The sequence below is a fragment of the Curcuma longa genome, chromosome 11 (assembly GCF_044706935.1).
Source record: "Curcuma longa cultivar G26 ecotype Majalengka, Jawa Barat chromosome 11, ITB_CL_G26_1.1, whole genome shotgun sequence".
NCBI lineage: Eukaryota > Viridiplantae > Streptophyta > Magnoliopsida > Zingiberales > Zingiberaceae > Curcuma > Curcuma longa.
Genome location: NC_133871.1, coordinates 7,583,752 through 7,603,353, shown reverse-complemented (window position 1 = coordinate 7,603,353; position 19,602 = coordinate 7,583,752). Strand labels below are relative to the sequence as shown.

At 36.3% G+C, this 19,602-nt stretch overlaps 4 protein-coding genes across 5 annotated transcripts; 1 reads left to right on the top strand and 3 right to left on the bottom strand.

The window, feature by feature from the left end:
- Window positions 1-505: 505 nt before the first annotated feature.
- LOC141841767 (serine/threonine-protein kinase MPS1) lies at window positions 506-8,509 on the bottom strand. Its single transcript, XM_074729962.1, has 6 exons — window positions 8,335-8,509; window positions 7,644-8,060; window positions 6,696-7,537; window positions 4,380-4,580; window positions 1,975-2,136; window positions 506-1,240 (listed from the first exon to the last, which is right to left on the bottom strand). Exons 1-6 carry the CDS (start codon window positions 8,507-8,509, stop codon window positions 740-742), a joined length of 2,298 nt encoding a protein of 765 aa, XP_074586063.1. The 3' UTR covers window positions 506-739.
- Window positions 8,510-9,373: 864 nt separating this feature from the next.
- Window positions 9,374-13,765, bottom strand: LOC141837829 (uncharacterized). Its single transcript, XM_074725199.1, has 4 exons — window positions 13,657-13,765; window positions 10,046-10,149; window positions 9,792-9,930; window positions 9,374-9,712 (listed from the first exon to the last, which is right to left on the bottom strand). Exons 1-4 carry the CDS (start codon window positions 13,673-13,675, stop codon window positions 9,672-9,674), a joined length of 303 nt encoding a protein of 100 aa, XP_074581300.1. The 5' UTR covers window positions 13,676-13,765; the 3' UTR covers window positions 9,374-9,671.
- Window positions 13,766-14,750: 985 nt separating this feature from the next.
- LOC141837041 (ethylene-responsive transcription factor ERF039-like) lies at window positions 14,751-15,329 on the bottom strand. Its single transcript, XM_074724520.1, has one exon. The coding sequence runs from the start codon at window positions 15,327-15,329 to the stop codon at window positions 14,751-14,753; it is 579 nt and encodes a 192-aa protein (XP_074580621.1).
- Window positions 15,330-16,751: 1,422 nt separating this feature from the next.
- LOC141840710 (uncharacterized) lies at window positions 16,752-19,530 on the top strand. 2 transcript variants are annotated; one of them, XM_074728770.1, is made up of 6 exons: window positions 16,752-16,848; window positions 16,930-16,986; window positions 17,069-17,200; window positions 17,427-17,633; window positions 18,654-18,873; window positions 19,059-19,530. In XM_074728770.1, the coding sequence occupies exons 3-6, from the start codon at window positions 17,091-17,093 to the stop codon at window positions 19,323-19,325; spliced, it is 804 nt and encodes a 267-aa protein (XP_074584871.1). In that variant the 5' UTR covers window positions 16,752-16,848; window positions 16,930-16,986; window positions 17,069-17,090; the 3' UTR covers window positions 19,326-19,530. The 2 variants fall into 2 exon arrangements, with proteins under 2 accessions (XP_074584871.1, XP_074584872.1); XM_074728771.1 differs by lacking the exons at window positions 16,752-16,848; window positions 16,930-16,986 and adding an exon at window positions 17,298-17,349 and having other exon boundaries at window positions 17,126-17,200.
- Window positions 19,531-19,602: the final 72 nt, after the last annotated feature.

The following is a 19,602-nucleotide window of genomic DNA, read 5'->3' as shown; positions in this document are numbered from 1 at the left end:
CGGAGCATTAATACTAAATGCATCTCTTCTTCAGCAAAAAGTGAAATCCGTCATCCCAACAGCCCCACATAACAAGAGAGGACATTACCTTAAATTCGTCAAGATTCAATTCTTATCTACTTCAGTAAATCTGTTCCGTTATAATCAACTTAACTATATCCCGAAGACAAAAATATTCCTAACATTATATATGGAGGTGAGATAGTAATATATAACTAAATTTTAATTTTTTTATTTATAATTCATGTGTTCAAATTTCGTCCAACTAATTCGATAGATGATAATCCTCTTAGTTTGAATAAATTCGAAACATAGGTTACCTTTTGACTAAGATCAAGTGTAGTATCAATTCCTACAGTTTAATAATTTGAATTCATGGAAATAGAGAAGAACCATTCATTTCAATTGAGTATGACAAAATTGAGATCCTTTAATCCTCTGACAGCACCGAAATTATAGCTAATCTCAACTAACATAATAATACAGCAATGTAATAGATGTGGGAATTCAATATTTGGTGATAGGCCACACTTATCGCATCAAAATATTAACGATCCTCACTACACAGCAAAGAAGACAAGGACTCCAGCACAACATGCAAATGGCTCATTCAAAATAAGGATCAACTCGCTATATCAGAAGAGCAATATTACACTGAATGAACATGTACCAAAAAGGGAAAAAGGATGCACCTGAAACAGCCACCCGGATTAGATATCTTCCAAATACAGTATCGCCATCAAGAAGCATTTGAGTCCGCGGATACATTAGTAGGATCCTTGTGTTCTTTATCGAGCTTCTCTATGACTTCATGGAGCTGAGAACACAGCCTAGACACATCGGGATCATTCCGGTATGTACCAATCCTCTCTATGAGCAATTGATCACCAAACTGAACTAGCTCTTTCGGCGCTCTTGGTACTAGAAATGGGTGCTGCAGGAGTTGTGGGATTCTCCATCTTTCGTTGCGGTCCCACGCAAGACATCTTTGCATAAGATCAATAAGCCAAGGGTTGGAGACAGGCTCATATACAATCTGATGGTGCTTATTGGTGACGACTTTGAACTTGGCCCAAAATGTCTTGTATTGTGCAAAGGGTGTGCTTCCATACACCATTTGGTAGAGGATGCAGCCAAGAGACCAGATGTCGGAGGGGCGACCACACTTGATAGTGTTTCCGTTCGCATCGCGTTCATTGCACATGAATGCTTCAGGGGACATGTAGTTCAGGGTTCCAACCTGCAGTCAATCATCAACATTCCAATCTCTCTGGTATTGTGTGAAAAATGAAAAGGATCAATTAGACAAATAGAGCCTTTGATATTGATAAGTGCCCAAATCCTAACTAACAAAATTTAAAATAATAATAATAATAATAATAAAAATATATATTTTAATTGTCCATTGATAGTAGGTATTTTAAAAATATATATGTTATATTTTATTTTATTTTTTGGTTTCAATCTACCAAGTTGTTTCACCTAATAGCATTAAACTGATTAATTTTACCCTTTTACTTTAAAAAATATTTGCCTATAAAATTAAATAATGACATTTGAATTATTTTGCAGTGGGTCTCACATCATCAATTTCATATATGAGTTCCTCTATTTAAAAATAATAATAATTCAAATTTGGTATCTGTTTTCTGAAAAAAAAAATAATTAATTTAATTTAACTGATTCAGTAGCCAAGTTGTTCCACCAAACATCTTGACTAACTATTTTTTTCATAAATTTAAAAATTTAATGGTTGTTTGACTCTTATTTTTATTATTATTATTTTAATAAATTGTTCAAGTTGTTTCATCAAATACCTTGGTTCAAACAAGGGAAGGTAAATTGGTAAAAGAAAACACAGAGAGAGAGACCTAAACTAAACATAGGCGGTCCAGTTTGGAAATATTTCAGTATAAGGTGCTCTTTTTGGTAATTGCTCAAATGAAAATAGCAAAAGCAAGATTTCTTCTGTACCTGAGCATCTCGCTGTATGTTTGTGGTATCACTCATTATAGCTTTAGCGATACCAAAGTCGATAAGCTTGAGTGAGCCCCTGACCAACAAGAAGTTAGCAGGTTTAAGATCTGAGTGCACAATACGTTCCTCATGAATTGTATTAACAGCTTCAAGCATTTGCTGCATTAATGAGAATTAATATTCATGAAGTGAGAAGCGATTATAGATAGACAACATTTATTAATGAATGCATCAAACAGGTGTTCAATTCTAATGAAAGACTCAGCTAACTTCCATACAAAATGTATCAAATGAAGCGCCAAACTCAAAATTCTAGTGAAGACTCCATCTTAACAGTATGTCAGGTTACTGGTATGAGAATTCTACAACAACATGAAGAAGATCTATGTCTTAACTCCTAACTTTTGGGGATTACCTATATGGATCATATCAAACAATTGAGCTTTATATACAGAACATTCAAATCATTTGGGTCATCTTTAATTTTGGCATTTAAGCTTCTTTGTTCTGATAAGATGTACTGAATTGATATATCTTGGTCTAGCAGGTTTAGTCTCATATCAATAGTGTTAGATTTAGAATTTTATGAGTCTATATACACTCATGGTTATCTCATCTTCAAGAAAGCAATACTTTTTTTCTACTAAAAAAATTCTACATGATAGCAAAGCTCCATTCAAAGTTAGGATTTCTAAAAAGAGGTATTCCCCTTGAGGGGAAGCTCTCCCCTTTTCTCTCAATCCTAACTCTCTCCATGTATTTGTTCTGCTTGCATGAGAGTCACCAGCCCTCCTCCATGGCCTAGCACAAACCCCAATCTTGTCTTGCAATCATGATTCATGCAATGTTTGGCTGCAATGATCCTTTACAGTAGTGACACTAAAATCCTTCACCCACATCAAATCATTATCTCATTGAAGGAATCCCTCGTCCATAAATAGTGACACAGCCCCTTCTATTGAGAAAAGCGATTACAATATTTAAGAGAACACAAGAGAAAAAGATTTTGGCACTTTGTTCTCCACCTTTGCCATCTTTGCGTGGAGGTCGAAGGTTGCTTTGGCTTTGAAAAGTGATTACAATATTTTAGAGAACACAAGAGAAAAAGATTTTGGCACTTTCAACTCCACCTTTGCCATCTTGCCAAAATTTTCTTTGCATTAATCCATTGAGCCTCAAAACCACTCCACTTTGCAACCAAACCCCAACTCAATACTACTTAGCCAAAAGTCAATCACATAATGATTTTCCTTGGCTGAGTTGCTCACCTTTCAACCCAACTTATCCCACATCAATTGAATCTAAATAGTTTGATTGATATCCACCAAACCATCTACTAATCTTGACTAATTTCTAAACGATTTGACCAAATTAAACTAGCAACCCTATTTAAAGCCAACCAAGCTCTCTCAACCACACCTTTTAAACAATTGCTCAAATTGAGATACAAGCTAGTCAAAATAACTAGTAGATTTCCTTATCTATTATAGTCAATTTGACAATAACAATTACACATTGGTATTTTAGGTGTAGTGTCTACACATTAACTCATAATATATATACATATAATTATCTCTATGTGATTTAATATAATATTTCTTTTCCAAAACAAAGCTTCAATGTTCGAGGGGAATCGTCCTGTTGCCCATTTCATTTCTTAATAAAAAGACAACCCCATGCACGAAGCTCCCACCAATGCAAAGTCCCGGGGAAAGATTGTACACAGTCTTATTTTGCATTACAATAAACTATTTCCACGGCTCAAACCCATAATCACAAGGTCACACGACAGCAACTTTACCATTTCATTTCTTAATATAATGAAATAATCAATACATTATACATCATGATATTTTACCTTGTGAAACTAAATATTTTTGTTATAATCAATATTGTCTTGTTCTATTAATAATATTATGCATTTATTCTACTAATTTTGATATTTTATTCTATATGTTAGAATGTAAGACAATTTTAAATTCTAACTATTTTAGAATTTTTTTAAATCTTACAATTTACAATTTAAAAATTCATCAAACAATCAATCATGAAGTTGGCGCAATGGTAAAATTATTGTCGTGTGACCTAGAAGTCACGGGTTCGAGTCTCGAAAATAACCTCTTGCAAAGCAGAGTAAGACTGTGTATAATAGACCCTTTCCCGAGACTCCGTATTGGCGGGAACTTTGTGCACCGGGCTATGCTTTTTTTTTAATCAAACAATCAATGATAAGAACAACAATTTGATAAAGTTAGTGTTAAGCAATTTTGTTCATTCTCCTCCATATCTAAATTTTTCATATTATTGAACAAACCAAGTGAAGTTGATGCAAACTTGATATTTACACAAAAGCTTGTATTATCTTTTAATGTTATAAAGTCAACTATAGTAAAATGATGTACCTGCCAATAAAATCGTAGCCAATTCTCATCTATTCTCCATCCTGGAGTATCAATCTCCTTCCACTTCTGTGAAAGCATGTGAGCTAGATCTATTTCTCCATATTCAAGTACCATGTAGATGAATTCATCATCCTTGATTCTTTTGTCCTTAATATTCCCCAAGTCATTTGCAACTGCTTGAAACAAAATTTTATCTGTCACCTGTAAAACATCAACAACCATTACAGTGAGTAAAGGCAATCTAATGTTATGGTTCATTAGGACATTATCTATTTCAGAAACTAAATTTAGAAATAGATCAAAATAGTTCGTTTGAAGATTGAAAGGCCAACCCAAACCTACTTGCTACACCAAGCATATGATTTAGAGAAGCCTAATACTAAGCAGTCCCATGTAGAACAAGACAATTATTTTTCATGCCAAAAATTTTAGGCTTAATCAACTGTCATAAAATAACAGTCCATGGAGTCACCTAAACAATAAATTTAATTTACCTTTTTTCAGCATCTATGGTATCGCTAATGTAAAAGTCATAACTATAAACTGAAAGCAAATTAATCATTCTGAAAATGAATCCCAAAACACAGCTATACAGATCAGCTAGAATTAGGAAAAGTTGTATTGTAGCAAATCTTCAACTGCACTACGATATATCATTTGACTCTGCTTACATAAAGGATCGCTACCTCCCTTCCTTGGTTCTAGTGTTTTACTGTAACTCGCCCTTATTTCTTTCTTTATTTGTATGAAGCTCTAATGCTTGGAAAGAAATTGATGCTTAAACTTTCACTTTGAATTCGGATATCTGATATGTTAGTTGTTCAACAACAATAAGGAGAAGTCCCTATCTTATTGGTTTTGAACCAAATGTGCATTACTTTATAGTTTGCATTTCTGAGTTTTTCTCTTTTTTGTCCTTTTTTTTTATTTTTGTTTGCAAGTAACTCTGTTTCCACCCATATATTTCACACCTTGTCATCTTTAAAAGAAATTCAATAACACTGTAATGCTTGAAAAGAAAAACAAAATTTCGTTTCAGATTTCTTCCATTTATTGGGAAGCTGTAAAATCAAGCAAAAAATAAACAAATATGCCCATGGCTAGCCTCTAGTTAAGCAAAGCAACAGTGATCCAAGCCAATCACAAGTAACTCTTTTTTATACAACCCATTTCATTTTGCCGCCTGAGATTTTTATAACACTTCACTCAGGTGTAATTAGTAAAGTTGAAACTTTTATGCACCCCATGGTCACTCTCTCTACCCACCTCTGAAATGTGTCATGTGATTCCATGTTTTGTCAATTTTCCCCCATATGGCTACTAATATTATTTTAAATACAGATTGGTATGTTAAACATAAAAATATCTATTATGTTTTTAAATTATAAGTGTATAGTTATGATGATACAAATGTGATAAATCTATTAATCATGTGGGCAAAGTGTTATGATTATAAAGAAAAACTTACAGGTAGCAAATTTAATATCAGAATATCTCTCAAGTGGGCAAACTATAATTTTCCCTGTTTTTCCAGTGAATCAAGCTTGGAATGAAATTTGGACAAAAGCAATTAAGGAATTGGCCAACTTTTTATTTATTTTTTTGCATCAAAGGCTAAAGTTGGTAAATAACAACCATTGGTGCAGGTGTGCAAAATTCATTGAATATCTTGCGTAAAACTAGTTATGAGACTCACCTGGAGTTTCAGATTCTAAAACAATGAAAAAACTGAGAAGCTCAAAACATGTCACATGACAAGGAGAAAAAAGTTTCAAGAAGCTACTAAATTGGTTGGGCATGCAAGCATCCAATATCATAACTACTATAGCAAACTGAAATTCTAGTATTTACAGGTGGAACAATAAGAATGCACATACATCCCTATCTACAGCATATATGATAAGTGACTTAACTACTGAATCCAAATCAATCAATTAAAGGGCAGTACATCAACATTGCAGTCATGTCTAAGTTATTAGGTAGAGGATCATCTCTTGCTCTTTTCCTAAATCTTATTTCAATATGATAATTTTGTGACTTTTACCTCATAAGCAATAGACTGAATATTGTTGCCTTATCACATCAACTAGATACCTAATCTCTTGACAAAATCCAGAGGCAATGAGACAATAAGAATGCATATACATTCATGTCTAGTTCACATAGCAAAGTCAGTTACTAGGAATCAAAATTAACCAACTAGAGGGCAGCATAACAATTATCCAAGCATTATTGACTCAAAATATAGTCCACAATCTCTTCAAAAAAGAACACACATATACATTTCAACAACTTCATTGCTTTGTGATTTTTTACCTCGTAATCAATAAGTTGAATAATATTGCTTTTGCCCTTCAATTTTTTCAAATACTCAATCTCTTGACAAAATCCGCAGGCAGTAGGGTAGTCTCGTCCTTTAAGCTTTATCTTTTTTAAGGCATATATAGTACAATCTGATGATATTACTTTGTGCACTTCACTACTTCCTCCACTTCCTATTTTGCCAAGCTTTTGATAAAGCTTCCCGTTAACTTTGAAAAATACATTTGGATCATACTTCTTTTTCTGACGAGACTTCTCTACTTTGCTTGCCTGAGGATGGCTTGCTTCAATACCTGAAGACAGATTATTTGGCAATGGAGGCTGAGGTGGGCAATTGGCATCGTCATGAAACTCCTTATTAACTTTTTCAGCCAAATGAACATTGTGTTTGTTATCAATATGCCAATCAGGATCATTTCTGACAGCCACTTGTTCTCCTGAGGAAACCAGAACCTTACTGCCTGATGGCATCTCTCTAGCAAGAGAAGAGACTTGAGTTGTAAAAGACATCTGTGCAGCCGGCTGAGCATGTGTAGATTGAATTGTTGGACCCGTGTTAACTGACAATGCAGTGGCACATGAAGAACCAACAACTGAATATCTTGTTACTGGTTCCCTATAACACTGATCATGATTAGATTCTTTCCTATTCTCAGATAAAATAGTGCCTCCATACTTCGTGCTTATTCCAAACGCTTCTATATTTCCATAACCTTGAAGCTTTGGATCTTTTATCTCAAGCTGAGTTCCCAAATACCCCTCCGCCTCTGTCAATGCAAGAGAATGCAAGTAAGAAGAGATGTTCTCCATTTTACTATCAGTTGTCATGAGTGTACCTAAGCACACATAAAGAGAGACATTGAAGCAGGCAGAAAATAATAAAAATTACCATCTTATCTTAATACATCATTCACCGCTAATGATTTCAACATTTTAACTTACTCTGTGAAGTTGCATTTTCCTTCTTTATCTCGTCCTCCCTCAGTGCAACCAAAGATGGCACCTGATACGACGAAACTGCTATAGATGACTTCTTTTGATCAGCTAGCAGGTCGATGTTGACCTTCTGCAATTCAAAATTGCTTTCTTTATTATCCCCGATGGCTGTTAAAGTCCCACCAACAGAAGGCGGTGTGATTGAGGCATCCTCCTGGAGTACTGCAACTAAACTTGCACGATCCTCAGCATGATCATTTGTCTCATTCACTAATTTTCTAGTCTCTAAAACTGCTCCTGTCAGAGGAAATGCCTTTCCAGGCTCGTTAGAAGTCACTGAAGACGATGAGTTGATGCCCTTCGATAAGTCAGTTTGAGGAACCAAGACTCGGGTCGCCCGTTTGATATTGCCCTGCATGCCACCTGAAGAGCATTCAAGATAGCTAGTCAAGAAAGGAACAAGAAACCAAGGAGAACTCGGCCACTTCAGCACCCCCCCCCCCCCCCCCCCCCCCCCCCCCTCTACACCCTAAAAGTCAAATTCTTTCATAAAAAGGAAGCGATAACGCCCTTGAACGAAAGTAAAGCATCAATCTTTGTCAATTATTAGAAGGCACCAAGAAATTTGACTGCAGACTACGAAAATGAAGGGATCTAGGGCAGACAGAAAAGAAGCCGAACGGAAGGTCAAACTCACCGAGAGGTCTGTGGCGCTTGTAGGCAGCAAGTGCCTGGCGAAGGAAATCAGGGGGAGAAAAGGAGGAGGAGGAGGAAGAAGAAGAGGAGGAGGAGGTGAGGTTTGAATCGATGGCGCGGGGACGGATCGGGTGGTTGGAAGCCGCAGGCGGCGGAAGGTCAACCTTCCGATCCATGGGCGAAGGGTCTGAACGGCATATCTCCGAGCAGGCTACCGGCCGGCGAAGATGCGGATGGGAGCGACCGCCATCCCGATCGAGAGCGACGGTGGAAGTGGGAAGGCAGAGTTTCGTTCAAAAATAGGCGGAATATCACGACTCGCTCAGTTGCTTGCAATTGCAATCTGCCCGTTATGTCGGATATCACTCATCAAGATTCGTGCTACTTTTGATGGAGGTTTGACATGTGCAGGCGCTGCTGCTCTTTACAATTTTTTAAAAAAGTAAATGGAAATAAATATTTAATATTATATTTTCCATACGTAATAATTTTAACAAAATAAGTTTAAAATTTAAAAGAATATTTAAAAATTTTATTTTTCAACTAAATAAAAAGGTAAATACTAGCGAATTGTCCCATACAGCAATGCTTCCGTGTTAATAAATAGAAAGGCTATTCATAATTCTTTTTAAAAACTCTTACATATGTTAATTATATATTTCTAACCAAATCTTAAACTAATCAAATTATAAAGTTTAATAGTAATCAAACATTTGCAAGTATGAACTTGTTCTTTGATTCCTCAAACATCCAATTATGTCTTATAACCCAAGATTATAATAAGCAAAATGGTCCTACGACCATCTGTGAGGAAGTAAATCGAGACAGTTGTTCTTTGATTCCTCAACCATCCAATCATGTCTCATAACCCAAAATCAAGGCTTATCAAACTACAACTCATTGGCTCCATTTAGTCGATATAAATGAAAATTTTAGGTGCGTTTTATCTAGTGGGCAAAAACATCATACAAGTCAGCAGTTTCAATCAAACGCGTAGCATTCTTTTAGCTTGAGATCAGTAACCATGGAGTTGCTAAATGTATTGAAACAGTAGCTTTCCTTTCAAAAGGAGTTCAAACATTTGCTTAGATGACAACTGCTTTAAGATAAGACCTACAAGCTTGGAAGATCCATTACTATGCCATAACAAATACAGGAACGTGATGCTTTGGAATGGAACACAAGCATCACTTATGGAACTAGAGTTTCAAGTAGATCAAATGTCGTAAAGATAAAAAGTAACAGTTTAACTTTTGTAGGATATATGGATAGGAGCTGAAGCAATACACCCATTTTAAGCATAGTTGAGAGCCACAACCGATGCACATACTGTCATTATTAACCTCCACCGCAGCAAGAACCGCAAGCAGGAAGTGCATCTGCAATACAAGTTGTAACATTGATTATCTCTATAATACTAAGATTCATACATATCATAGGTTTCAAGTTCCAACTTACTATGGTCTGCACGGAGATCACTCATTGTACGTGGCCTGGGACCGCCGCCACCGCCGCCATATGGACCTCCTCCGGATCCTCCACCAGGACCGCCATCCCATTTTTTGCCAGATTTCTTATACTCATCTGATTTTTCATCCTGAAAAACATGGTTGATTGGCATAGGTCTTTCCCAACTTTATAAAATGTGATGACTTGGAAATGAAGCATACAAAATGAATTGAAATGAACATGATACATCATGTAGGCCATACCGAGAACAGTGTCCCGAAGAATATTTTGATAAAGTTTATGATGGCCCAGAAGAAATCAGATATTATGCTCAGTCGCCATATTGTTCGTTTTGACTTCACAACGCCTGCAATCAGTACTGAAATAAATCCTATGTTCTTGATTCAATATCCAAACTATGTAATTAAATGAACTTCGAAGATGGCATAAGCTTAATCAAGATAGCTAGCAAAATCAGTTACTAAAGCAATGTCACCCACTGGACAGAGTGCATAGCATAACTCCCTTAGGCTCAATGGTGCAACTTTTCTTTCCTAACTTCCTTGTGCCTAATGGGACTAATTTAGCCCACTCAACTTGACAAGGAATTACTGCAGTTCATGCTTCCAAATTTCTCTTTGAGCAGTCTGGCTGCCTCTTCTGCCAAGGCAATAACCATCTTCTATTGACATCTTCAGTGTTATTAAAGGCGTAAGAACTAGGAAGCTCTAGGACACCAAAGTCCCATATTGTCTAAGGTGCTAGTTGCTTGCCCAAGCTATTCTTGGCAGTTATATATATATATATATATATATATATATATATATATATATATATATATATATATATATATATATATACAGTTAATAAAAAATAATATCGGATTATAACTTAAATAATGTTTTTCAGTTAATAAATGATCCTTGATATTTCATAGTAGATTAAAACCTTAATAGTTTAACAAGTACAAAATATTAATTATTTTATTACTTAATTTATATATGTAAAAATGATTATATATATAAGGAATCTGTAACTATGTAACTAACTTCATAAGCACTGAATTACTACTAAATAACAACATAATTTATAGTTATATCTTATTTTTTTAATATAAATATTATTAGACTATAAGCATTCAGTATCCTATTTTAATCTGATAAATCTTGGCATCTCCACGTGCACCACAGCATACCCTCCATGTTATCCTAACGAAGCTCTGTCATTCTAACAAAGCTACATTTTAATGCGTTGTCCATCTCTCTACTACAGTCATGGCATCCAAAATTATTGCGCTGAGGATGGGAGTGATAGCACCAATATACAAGTAATATAACCCGTGGAGAACTAAACAACACACAAAGACTGGAGTTCCATATCTCCCTGTGAGACAGTCAATCCTCTACCTTGAAATTTAAACCACTGTTAAAGTTGGCATGCTAAACAAAGTGAGAAGGCTCTTAGAGGAATTTTTGTGTGCCTATTTGGTTTTATGAATGCAAAAGTAGAATCAACTATTTTATTAGGCATTTTCCAATAATCAGTATTCAATATAATTTTATCCATATTCTTAAGCACGCACCTCTTATGTAGCTTAATGAAACCCTCAGCATGGTGGAAAGAAGTGTAAAAGAAAAACTCACACTTTAAATTGATGAACTCTAGAAAAGATCCTCCTCACAAACTACTCCCTTCCAATGCACCAAACAACATATCTAGTAGAATTTTTGACACTTAAGTGACAATGCCCCAAAAATGATGAACCATTAATGATAACTCAGCCCCAGACAATCCTTTCCTCAAACTTTAAAAAAAAATCACTTACTTTACTCAAGCCTTCTAAAATTACTGTGACAACTCACCACATTTAGGATCACAATATCAAACTTATAATTATCACACTATCACTATCTTAAGGACTCAAAAGAATCAACTAAATTATAAAAATAAAGGACAAGATAGGAACAAAAACTGATAAAATTGAATATAATAGTTGTAATAAGACATTTATGGTTATATGCTCATTTACAGCCATTTCTGTTTATAGTCATTTCTGAGTTTAAAGCTCATCAGTATATTCATTTGTTTTATTTGCCTACTTTTATTCACCAAAATGAGAGTTTTGTCGTGTACATAAAAAAATGAGTTAAGCAATGATTATTTAGAAAAGATGTTGATGTACCACGTACACTGACATACAACCATGTAGAGCATACATATGCATTTATGAGCCCCAAAAATCTCATAATAACTTCTTTAAAAGAGTTTACATTCATCCCACCAAATCTTATAGAAAAATTAAGACTGAATTATTTATCTTACAAACTTAATCAAACATTAGTTTGAATTATAAATTAAAATTATGCTAATTTATTAAGAGGCACCAAAGCTTTTGTTTATGCTAATTTTGACAAAGAAGACCCACAAATATCATATCCATCTCTTGATTAGTTGTAGCATTCCTTACTTAACGTAAAGGGTGACCAAAAATGATGAAAAAAAAAATCAAAACTTAATTCCTCAAAATTATAATGAGAAAGAAACTGTTCCTCACTCATTTAAAGGGTTGAACAAAAAAAGACAATAAAGAAACCGTGTTCAACAAGTGAACCCATTAGTACTTATGTTTACAAACGACGAGTGAAGAAAAACAATGACAGATGAGTTATCTGTATTTGGGAAGAATGATGCAGTTTAACAATATAATTCAAGGCTCCTTTAAAACCTTTTGGGTATAAATTTTACAAGTTTGGTAAAATTTTAAAATTGTTTTAAGTTTTTAAAAGTTCATTATAATTTTTAGTGTAAAATAGACTTCTTCAGAGGAATTGCCCTTTATTTTTGTTTTGCAGAAGGGGTTTGTATGCTTCGTGTAATTCATTTGTCAATTTAATAAGTTCTCCCACTTTGTGAATTTATTTGTGCGAGATTGTTCCGGATGCTACATCAAAGATACAAGCTTCAATGCTAAGTAAATCTATAAATGACAACAAATGTTCTCAAGAGTTGCATAAGGTGTATATGAGAAAGCATATCATTGTTTACATCAACAGGCTTCTTTGATATTTAAAAAAAAAATGCTAGGTCAGAGAAGCTATCTACTGATCTTTTCTGAGTTTAAATTACAGATGTGTCCTGATCTCAACATATTGCTCATGAATGTAAGCCTGTATAAGTTACAATTACTTGCGAGAAAACAAACAACTAACCTATACTGGTGGGAAGTTACTTATGAGAAAACAAACAAACAAACAAACGAGGTATACTGATCTCAACAATAGATTTCAACGGATGTAGATGATCCTGTTAAAATTACTTATGAGAAAAGAAACGGCTAAGGTATACTTTGTTCCTCCGTTTGAAGGATGGGAGTCTCTTCTAATTCTACAGTTTTCGATTCGATCCACTTAAATCTATTACCTATTTTCCTCCTTCCCAATGACTCAAAGGTCAAACACCACTGGAACCGCTCCCAACAACAATTGTTGCGATAGCAGCAATATATCTCAGGTCTCATCGGTCATTCATCTAGATCGTCCCTACCTCATCTTTCCTCCTCCAAACCTCCAAGCCTCTATAATAATAATTTCAAGAACGTCTATCGATACTAAAAACCTATTTAAACATACAAAGGGAATAAAATCAACAGCTGACCCTTATGATCGATACAACAGCTACATATCGCTCGTGAAACAGGATAGATGGATGCGCCATAAGTTGATCGATTGAAAACCTAGCATAACAGGCCCAAGATGATCAGATTTGCCTAAAAGGGAACGCGAATAACGATGAAAACCCTAATTCCTAAACAGACTACTCTAACGTCCGAAGAAGCTTGGTAAAAAAACGACGGGAAGGCGAAGAAATCGAATACCATTCTCAACGTACGCCATGTCTCCTCTCGCCTGGTGCTCAGGCTCAGGTCGGTGTTCTCCCACGCGGCAAGGGACGACACCCCATTTTGTAGGCTTCGATCTCGCGAAGCTTCTCGGCGCGTCAAGTGGAGCAGGCCATGCCACGGTGGGTGCCGAATAGAATCGCTCCAGGTGGATCAACGAGGTCAAGTTCCAGTTCCACCAGATCGGAATTCTTCGGGTCAAAATATTTAAAATTATCGTGCGATGAAATTTAATTTTGAACAAAAATTAAAAATACGTCCTTCTTTTGATGACCTAGAATCGTCAATTTAACTGGCTGATGACGTCCTCAGAAAAAAAAAATACTTGCAAAGGATTTTTTTTATATTGCCTTCTCCCTCTAAGCTTTCTGCTTACAAAGATATATTGAAGAAGATCCGATTAGTTGGTTATGACACAATAGAAAAAGCTATAGCGTCTGCTGTGGATAATTATATTGAAGATGAAATGATATTTTATTTTAAGAAGAAAATTTTTTGTTAAATATTATATTCCGTATGTAATTATTCAATTATCTTCAATGATAGTATTTTCATTGTTCTATTTTTTTTTGTTTAAATCTTGAACCGAGTAATTTGTAATAGTTATGATTTCATAATCTATTACAAATAAGTTGTTTAAATTTTGAACCGATAATACCATATAGTAATTATGATTTCATAATTACTATAAGTGAACGGTTAGATAGTTATTGTTTGAAATTGAACATTAATGTATAACTAATATAGCTTCAAATTGAGAAACAATTGCTTTGATCTATAACCTCCTTGCAAGAAAGAGATCTGATTCCTGTCATCAATGACTCACACCTGAAATCTTTGATCTCAAGTTTCAGTTTTCATAAGAGAAATACCTGATAAGTTAGCCTTTTTTCCTTCAGTCCTTATTGCAGAAATGACAGTATAATAATAATACATTAAGAACAAAGTTATACAGCTGCCTGCAATCTTTTCATAGAAAATCTTGTGGAAAATTAAGAGATCAAATCTAGTAGATAGGGAAGCTAAAGCAAAAATTAGATGGTGAAAATTCTAAACTTAAAGCTATTCTCTTAGAAGAAGCTCCATAGATTGAAGTCACCAACCTCCTCACACTCCTCCCAGGAATAGATCAGTGGGTCGATCATCTGATCCATGAACTTTGGTGATTGAAAGGTTCCAACTTCAATCCAAGTTTCATCATCCATCTTCTTTTCGTCTGCGGTTGAAGTAGTTGAACTCGTCATTATAGGATGATGGTCTTCATCGGCATCCATGGATCGAGAAGGCGAAGGAGGAGATGGTGATGGAGCGGTCATCAGAGTAGATTCAACAGTGGCATTGGCAGCGGCCGCAGCGGCGATTCTTTGGATCGACTTCGGGGACATGGCAGTGGAAGGAAGGTGGTGCGGTGGGAGGGAGGCCGGGAAGTTGAGACTAGCCGATGAGCCTTTGATGCAGAGAAGAGCTGCGTCATAGGCTCTCGCGGCAGCCTCCGGCGACGAATAAGAGCCGAGCCATATCCTCGTCTTCTGATGTGGTGCTCTGATCTCCGAGACCCAGGATCCCCAGCTTCTCCTCCTCACTCCCTTGTACTGCCTCTTCCTGCTACTGCCCACGCTTGGACTGTGATCGGAGCCACTCTTCCCCATGGAAATATAATGGTGATAGTCCAGTAGTCTCTCTGATACTCTCAGTGTGTTACTCACTAGAAGCTCAGAAGAAGGATAGCAAATTTATAGATGGCATTCAAGAAGCACAATGATTCCACTGGGAACATACTCGAGGTTATTATATTACAGGAATCAATGTCTTTGGCTTGAACAGCAATCAACCTCACTGTAGTATCAAACAAGTGATCAGCTGCAGCAAGGAATAAGGATAGCTGGTATCTGCAAAGGACTTTTGGCCTCAGATGATGGCCAAGAAGACCATGCCAGCCAAGCAAATTTGTTCATCCAAAGTGGTTCCATGCTTGTTTCACTCCCTCTGAGACAATGGAAACAGTGCAGTAGTGGTGAGATTTGAAGGAGTTGACAATCTGTTTTGGTGCTTTTCCTCCTCTTTTCTGTGAAAAGTGAAAAGAACTTGGTCCATTGCTAAAATCATTCCATACACTTCCCAGCATTATGCTCACTCATCCCTTTCATGCAAGGCATCGAGGGAAGAAGTAAGGAAGCAGCTTCCAGCTTTGGATTCTGTCAGGGAGTGGATGGAGCCCACTTGGGTTGGGTTGGAGAGATTTGAAGCCTTTCCAGTACCTTCAAGGCTTGTGGCACACTGATCTTCTTCTTTTGTTCCTTTTCTTTCCCAGGGATATCTTAATGCAAGTTCAGATCTGCCAATTAACATGGTCAATTTCAATCAACAGATAATCTGGAAATAAATATTGAAAATATGATGGATAAAAGTAATAAAGCATTTAGAAACTAATTTACCAACCATTTAAATGAAGTAGGATCTTATTTTTGTTTTCAATATATGTTGATATTTAATATCTGAGAAATAGTTGTTTGAGAGCAAAGGCAACATGGTGGATTGTTTGCCATTCCAAATACTGAATGAACTTTGATAAAGAGGTAGGATTCTTTCCTTGCCTTTGGGGTCCTTCCTTTGCTAATCTAGGGGCGTCATTGATATTAAACTATCGTTAGATCGAGTCAGTCATCTCCAAGATTAAGATTATAAATAAATAAATAAATATCTTAGGATCATTTTTCTTAGTGTAAACATGGTGCAAGTAATAAAATATTTAGAGGAGCAAACAGAGCCGCCAATATTAAATTAGAATTAAAATTTTCTATTTCACCAGTTGAATCTCAAATCTTCATGAATCAAAGTTCCATGGAATCAAATTCAAGATTTTCGTTGTGTGTTTTTTTTTTCAATTTCGTTTCTCATTTTCGCCCATCCATTTTACAATATTTTAATTTTACAGCATGATTTGTATTCTTCCCATGAATGCCGAAATTGGGCCGATATAAATTACAATGGGCTGATCCAATTTAGCCCGCTCAAGCCCTTCTCGGCCTATAAATTATTGGGTTTCTTCGCCTTCACATCCCTAGTTTCGTGCTCCACCTCCAATTCCGTCGTCTGCTTCATCTGTATCTTCCTCCGTCTACTGCCTCCAAATCGCTTCCCGTCTAGCAATCGCCTCGTTTGGCTGCGGTAATCCCTGCTGTTTCCTCTCACGATCACCTTTTCTGCTCCTAGTTGGCAGCTAATTTGTGCGTTTGATTCTGCCATTAGGTCTTTTCTTCCGGTCCTTGGATGAAAGATCTTGACAATCAGAGGCGGATTTTTTCGGTAAATATAGTTTTTTTTAATTGATGTTGATCTAAATGATTGTTGATGGATTATTGCTGGAAGATTAACTTGTTCTTGCCAGATTGATTATCGCGTGTAAAAACATGCCTCGGACGGTATCTCGATCTCCTTATAGGAGAAGGCGCTCTCCATCTCCTCGATACAGCATCAGGAGGAGCAGAAGAGATCGCAGCCGATCCCCTTATTCGTATAGGTGATCTACTTCAATCCCTATGAACTCTCATTTGCCTGGTTTTATATCCTTCTGGTTAAGGTCTGGTTTGGAGGATGATTGTTTTCCCTAACTATAGCCAAGGTAACTGCTTGTATCATGTTGAGTCAATTGTTGGCATCGTGGAATATGTAAGCTAGATCCTTTCTTTCATGGTTTTTAAATATTATCCATGCAAATTGTCTGAAAGCTTCTCTCTATTTTTCAGAAGAAGTCGCTCTCGTTCTCCTTCTCCTTCTCCGAGATGGCGGAAGAGTCGCTCCCCAAGCCCTCGGAGAAGAGCTAGTCGATCTCCCCCACCAAGAAGACACAAAAGGCAGAGGAGTAGGAGCATATTGAATTCGCCCATAAACAAGTCTGAAAGCCCTAGTCTTGATTTGCATGAAAGGCAAAGACTGGAAGAGGAAAAGAAACGGTAAGAGTTTATCCTCTACTTTAGAGAGGATCTTGAGCCTTCAGTTTAGTTGCAATACTCCTCGTCTGTGCATTTTACTCGAGGGCGAGCTGGAACCAATGGCCAAGTTAATTCGGGAAGCATGTGTTTGAAGTTTCAACTGACATTACCTGTAAATAAGGAAGATGGATATAACATAGTTTTGTGTTGTTTAGTGAAGTATAAAAATGGGACATGAATGTTACCCTTGAAAAGTCATTTGTATCGACTGCTTTGACAATCATTCCTTCAAAGCAGTTGAGAACTAAAGTTTCATTGATTTCCTGAATCTATGAAGTTACTTGACCATCAGCTAGTGTTCTTCAAAGGGACAATCATGCATCACCAGTTTGTGGTACCCTATATCAATCATGCATCACTCAACTTGTAGTCCTGGACCAGGGGAGCTAATGCCCTGAGCAGCCAAGTGAGGGTTTAACAACATTGCAGTCAGTTGCTTTTGCTTTGTGTTTGCTCATTGGATTTCGATAAGCACTGATAATTTTCCTTCCATTTCTAAGTAATAAAAAAAATGTCAAATTGCACACTGTCTCTGCCTTTCGTCATTGTAAAATTAGAACTTCTATAGTGTGGCGGCTGTGTATTAATGATGGAGAAATTGTTGTGTTTAAGTGATTAGTTTTAAACCTGTACAGGCTGCTTGACATTTTCTTCCACAGGCTATTCTGAAGGAAGCTACTGGTATAGTTCCACTTGTTATATTTGATGATGCAATTGGTGCCTGCTTTATCTACTGTTCACCAGTTTGATAATTCATTTGTTTGGATCTGGATTCTTTAGAGGTATGCCTAAAAAACATAATCTTGTATTTAATGAGTAATAAGGATGAAAAAGATGGCTCATGATTAATCTAGCTTATCATGCTGTTCGGTGATCTAGTTCAAGGCTGTTCATCTGGTTTATGAGAATATCTCCAACTCAACATTTTGTTGCTTTATGTGAGGAATGTTTCTCTTGTTAACATCCTAATTCTACAAACAGGCGCCAAAAGGAAGCAGAATTGAAACTTATAGGAGAAGAAACTGCTACGCGGATTGAGGAAGCTATCAAAAAGAAGGTCGAGGAGTCTCTAAACTCCGAGGAGATCAAACAGGAAATTCAAAGACGAATTGAAGAAGGCCATAAAAAGTTGCTAGGTGAGGTTGCTGCTCAACTTGAGAAAGAAAAGGAAGAAGCTCTTGTTGAGGCAAGAGAGAAAGCAGTAAGCATTCTCTTAAAGATATCCGCATCAAACTATATCCATGCTTTACTTTTTTGATCATTTCTTGGTCACAATTATTTTCTTTCTGAATTCGACAGTCAGTCTTTAGAGCTCACCTGCTCTTCAAAAATGAACTCCTTGAGATGCTTCATTGTTCAAAGTGGTTTGTTCCCTTGGCTTTGCAGGAACGAGAGCGAAGGGAGAGGGAGGAGTTGGAGAAGATGCTTGAGGAAAACCAAAGAAAAGTGGAGGAGTCTCAAAGGAGAGAAGCTTTGGAGCAGCAGCAAAAAGAGCTGGAGCGGTATCTCGAGCTGGAGCGAATACAGAAAGAAAAGGAAGAAGCAATGCGTAGGAAGAAGATGGAGGAGGAAGAAGAAAAGGCAAATCAGATGAAGCTATTAGGCAAGAACAAATCTCGACCCAAGTTATCCTTCGCATTCGGAGTGAAATGAAAGAATTGAGGATGTTGCCCTGTTGTCTCCTCTTAGTCTTGCTACCAGCTACTTTCCAAGTGCATAATTTGTGGATGAATCAAAATTTTCAATTGCATATTCATTCTTCTTCTGCTTAAAGCTACTTGGCTTGTTGAAGATTGTTTATTCATTGTAGGCTAAATGCACAATCAATAGCATAACAAAGCACATGTTGCATTATTAATGTTCAATTGCTTCAATTCTCTTATAACTAAAAGAACTGAGTGTTTGTGTGAACTATTAAAGGATAATAAAG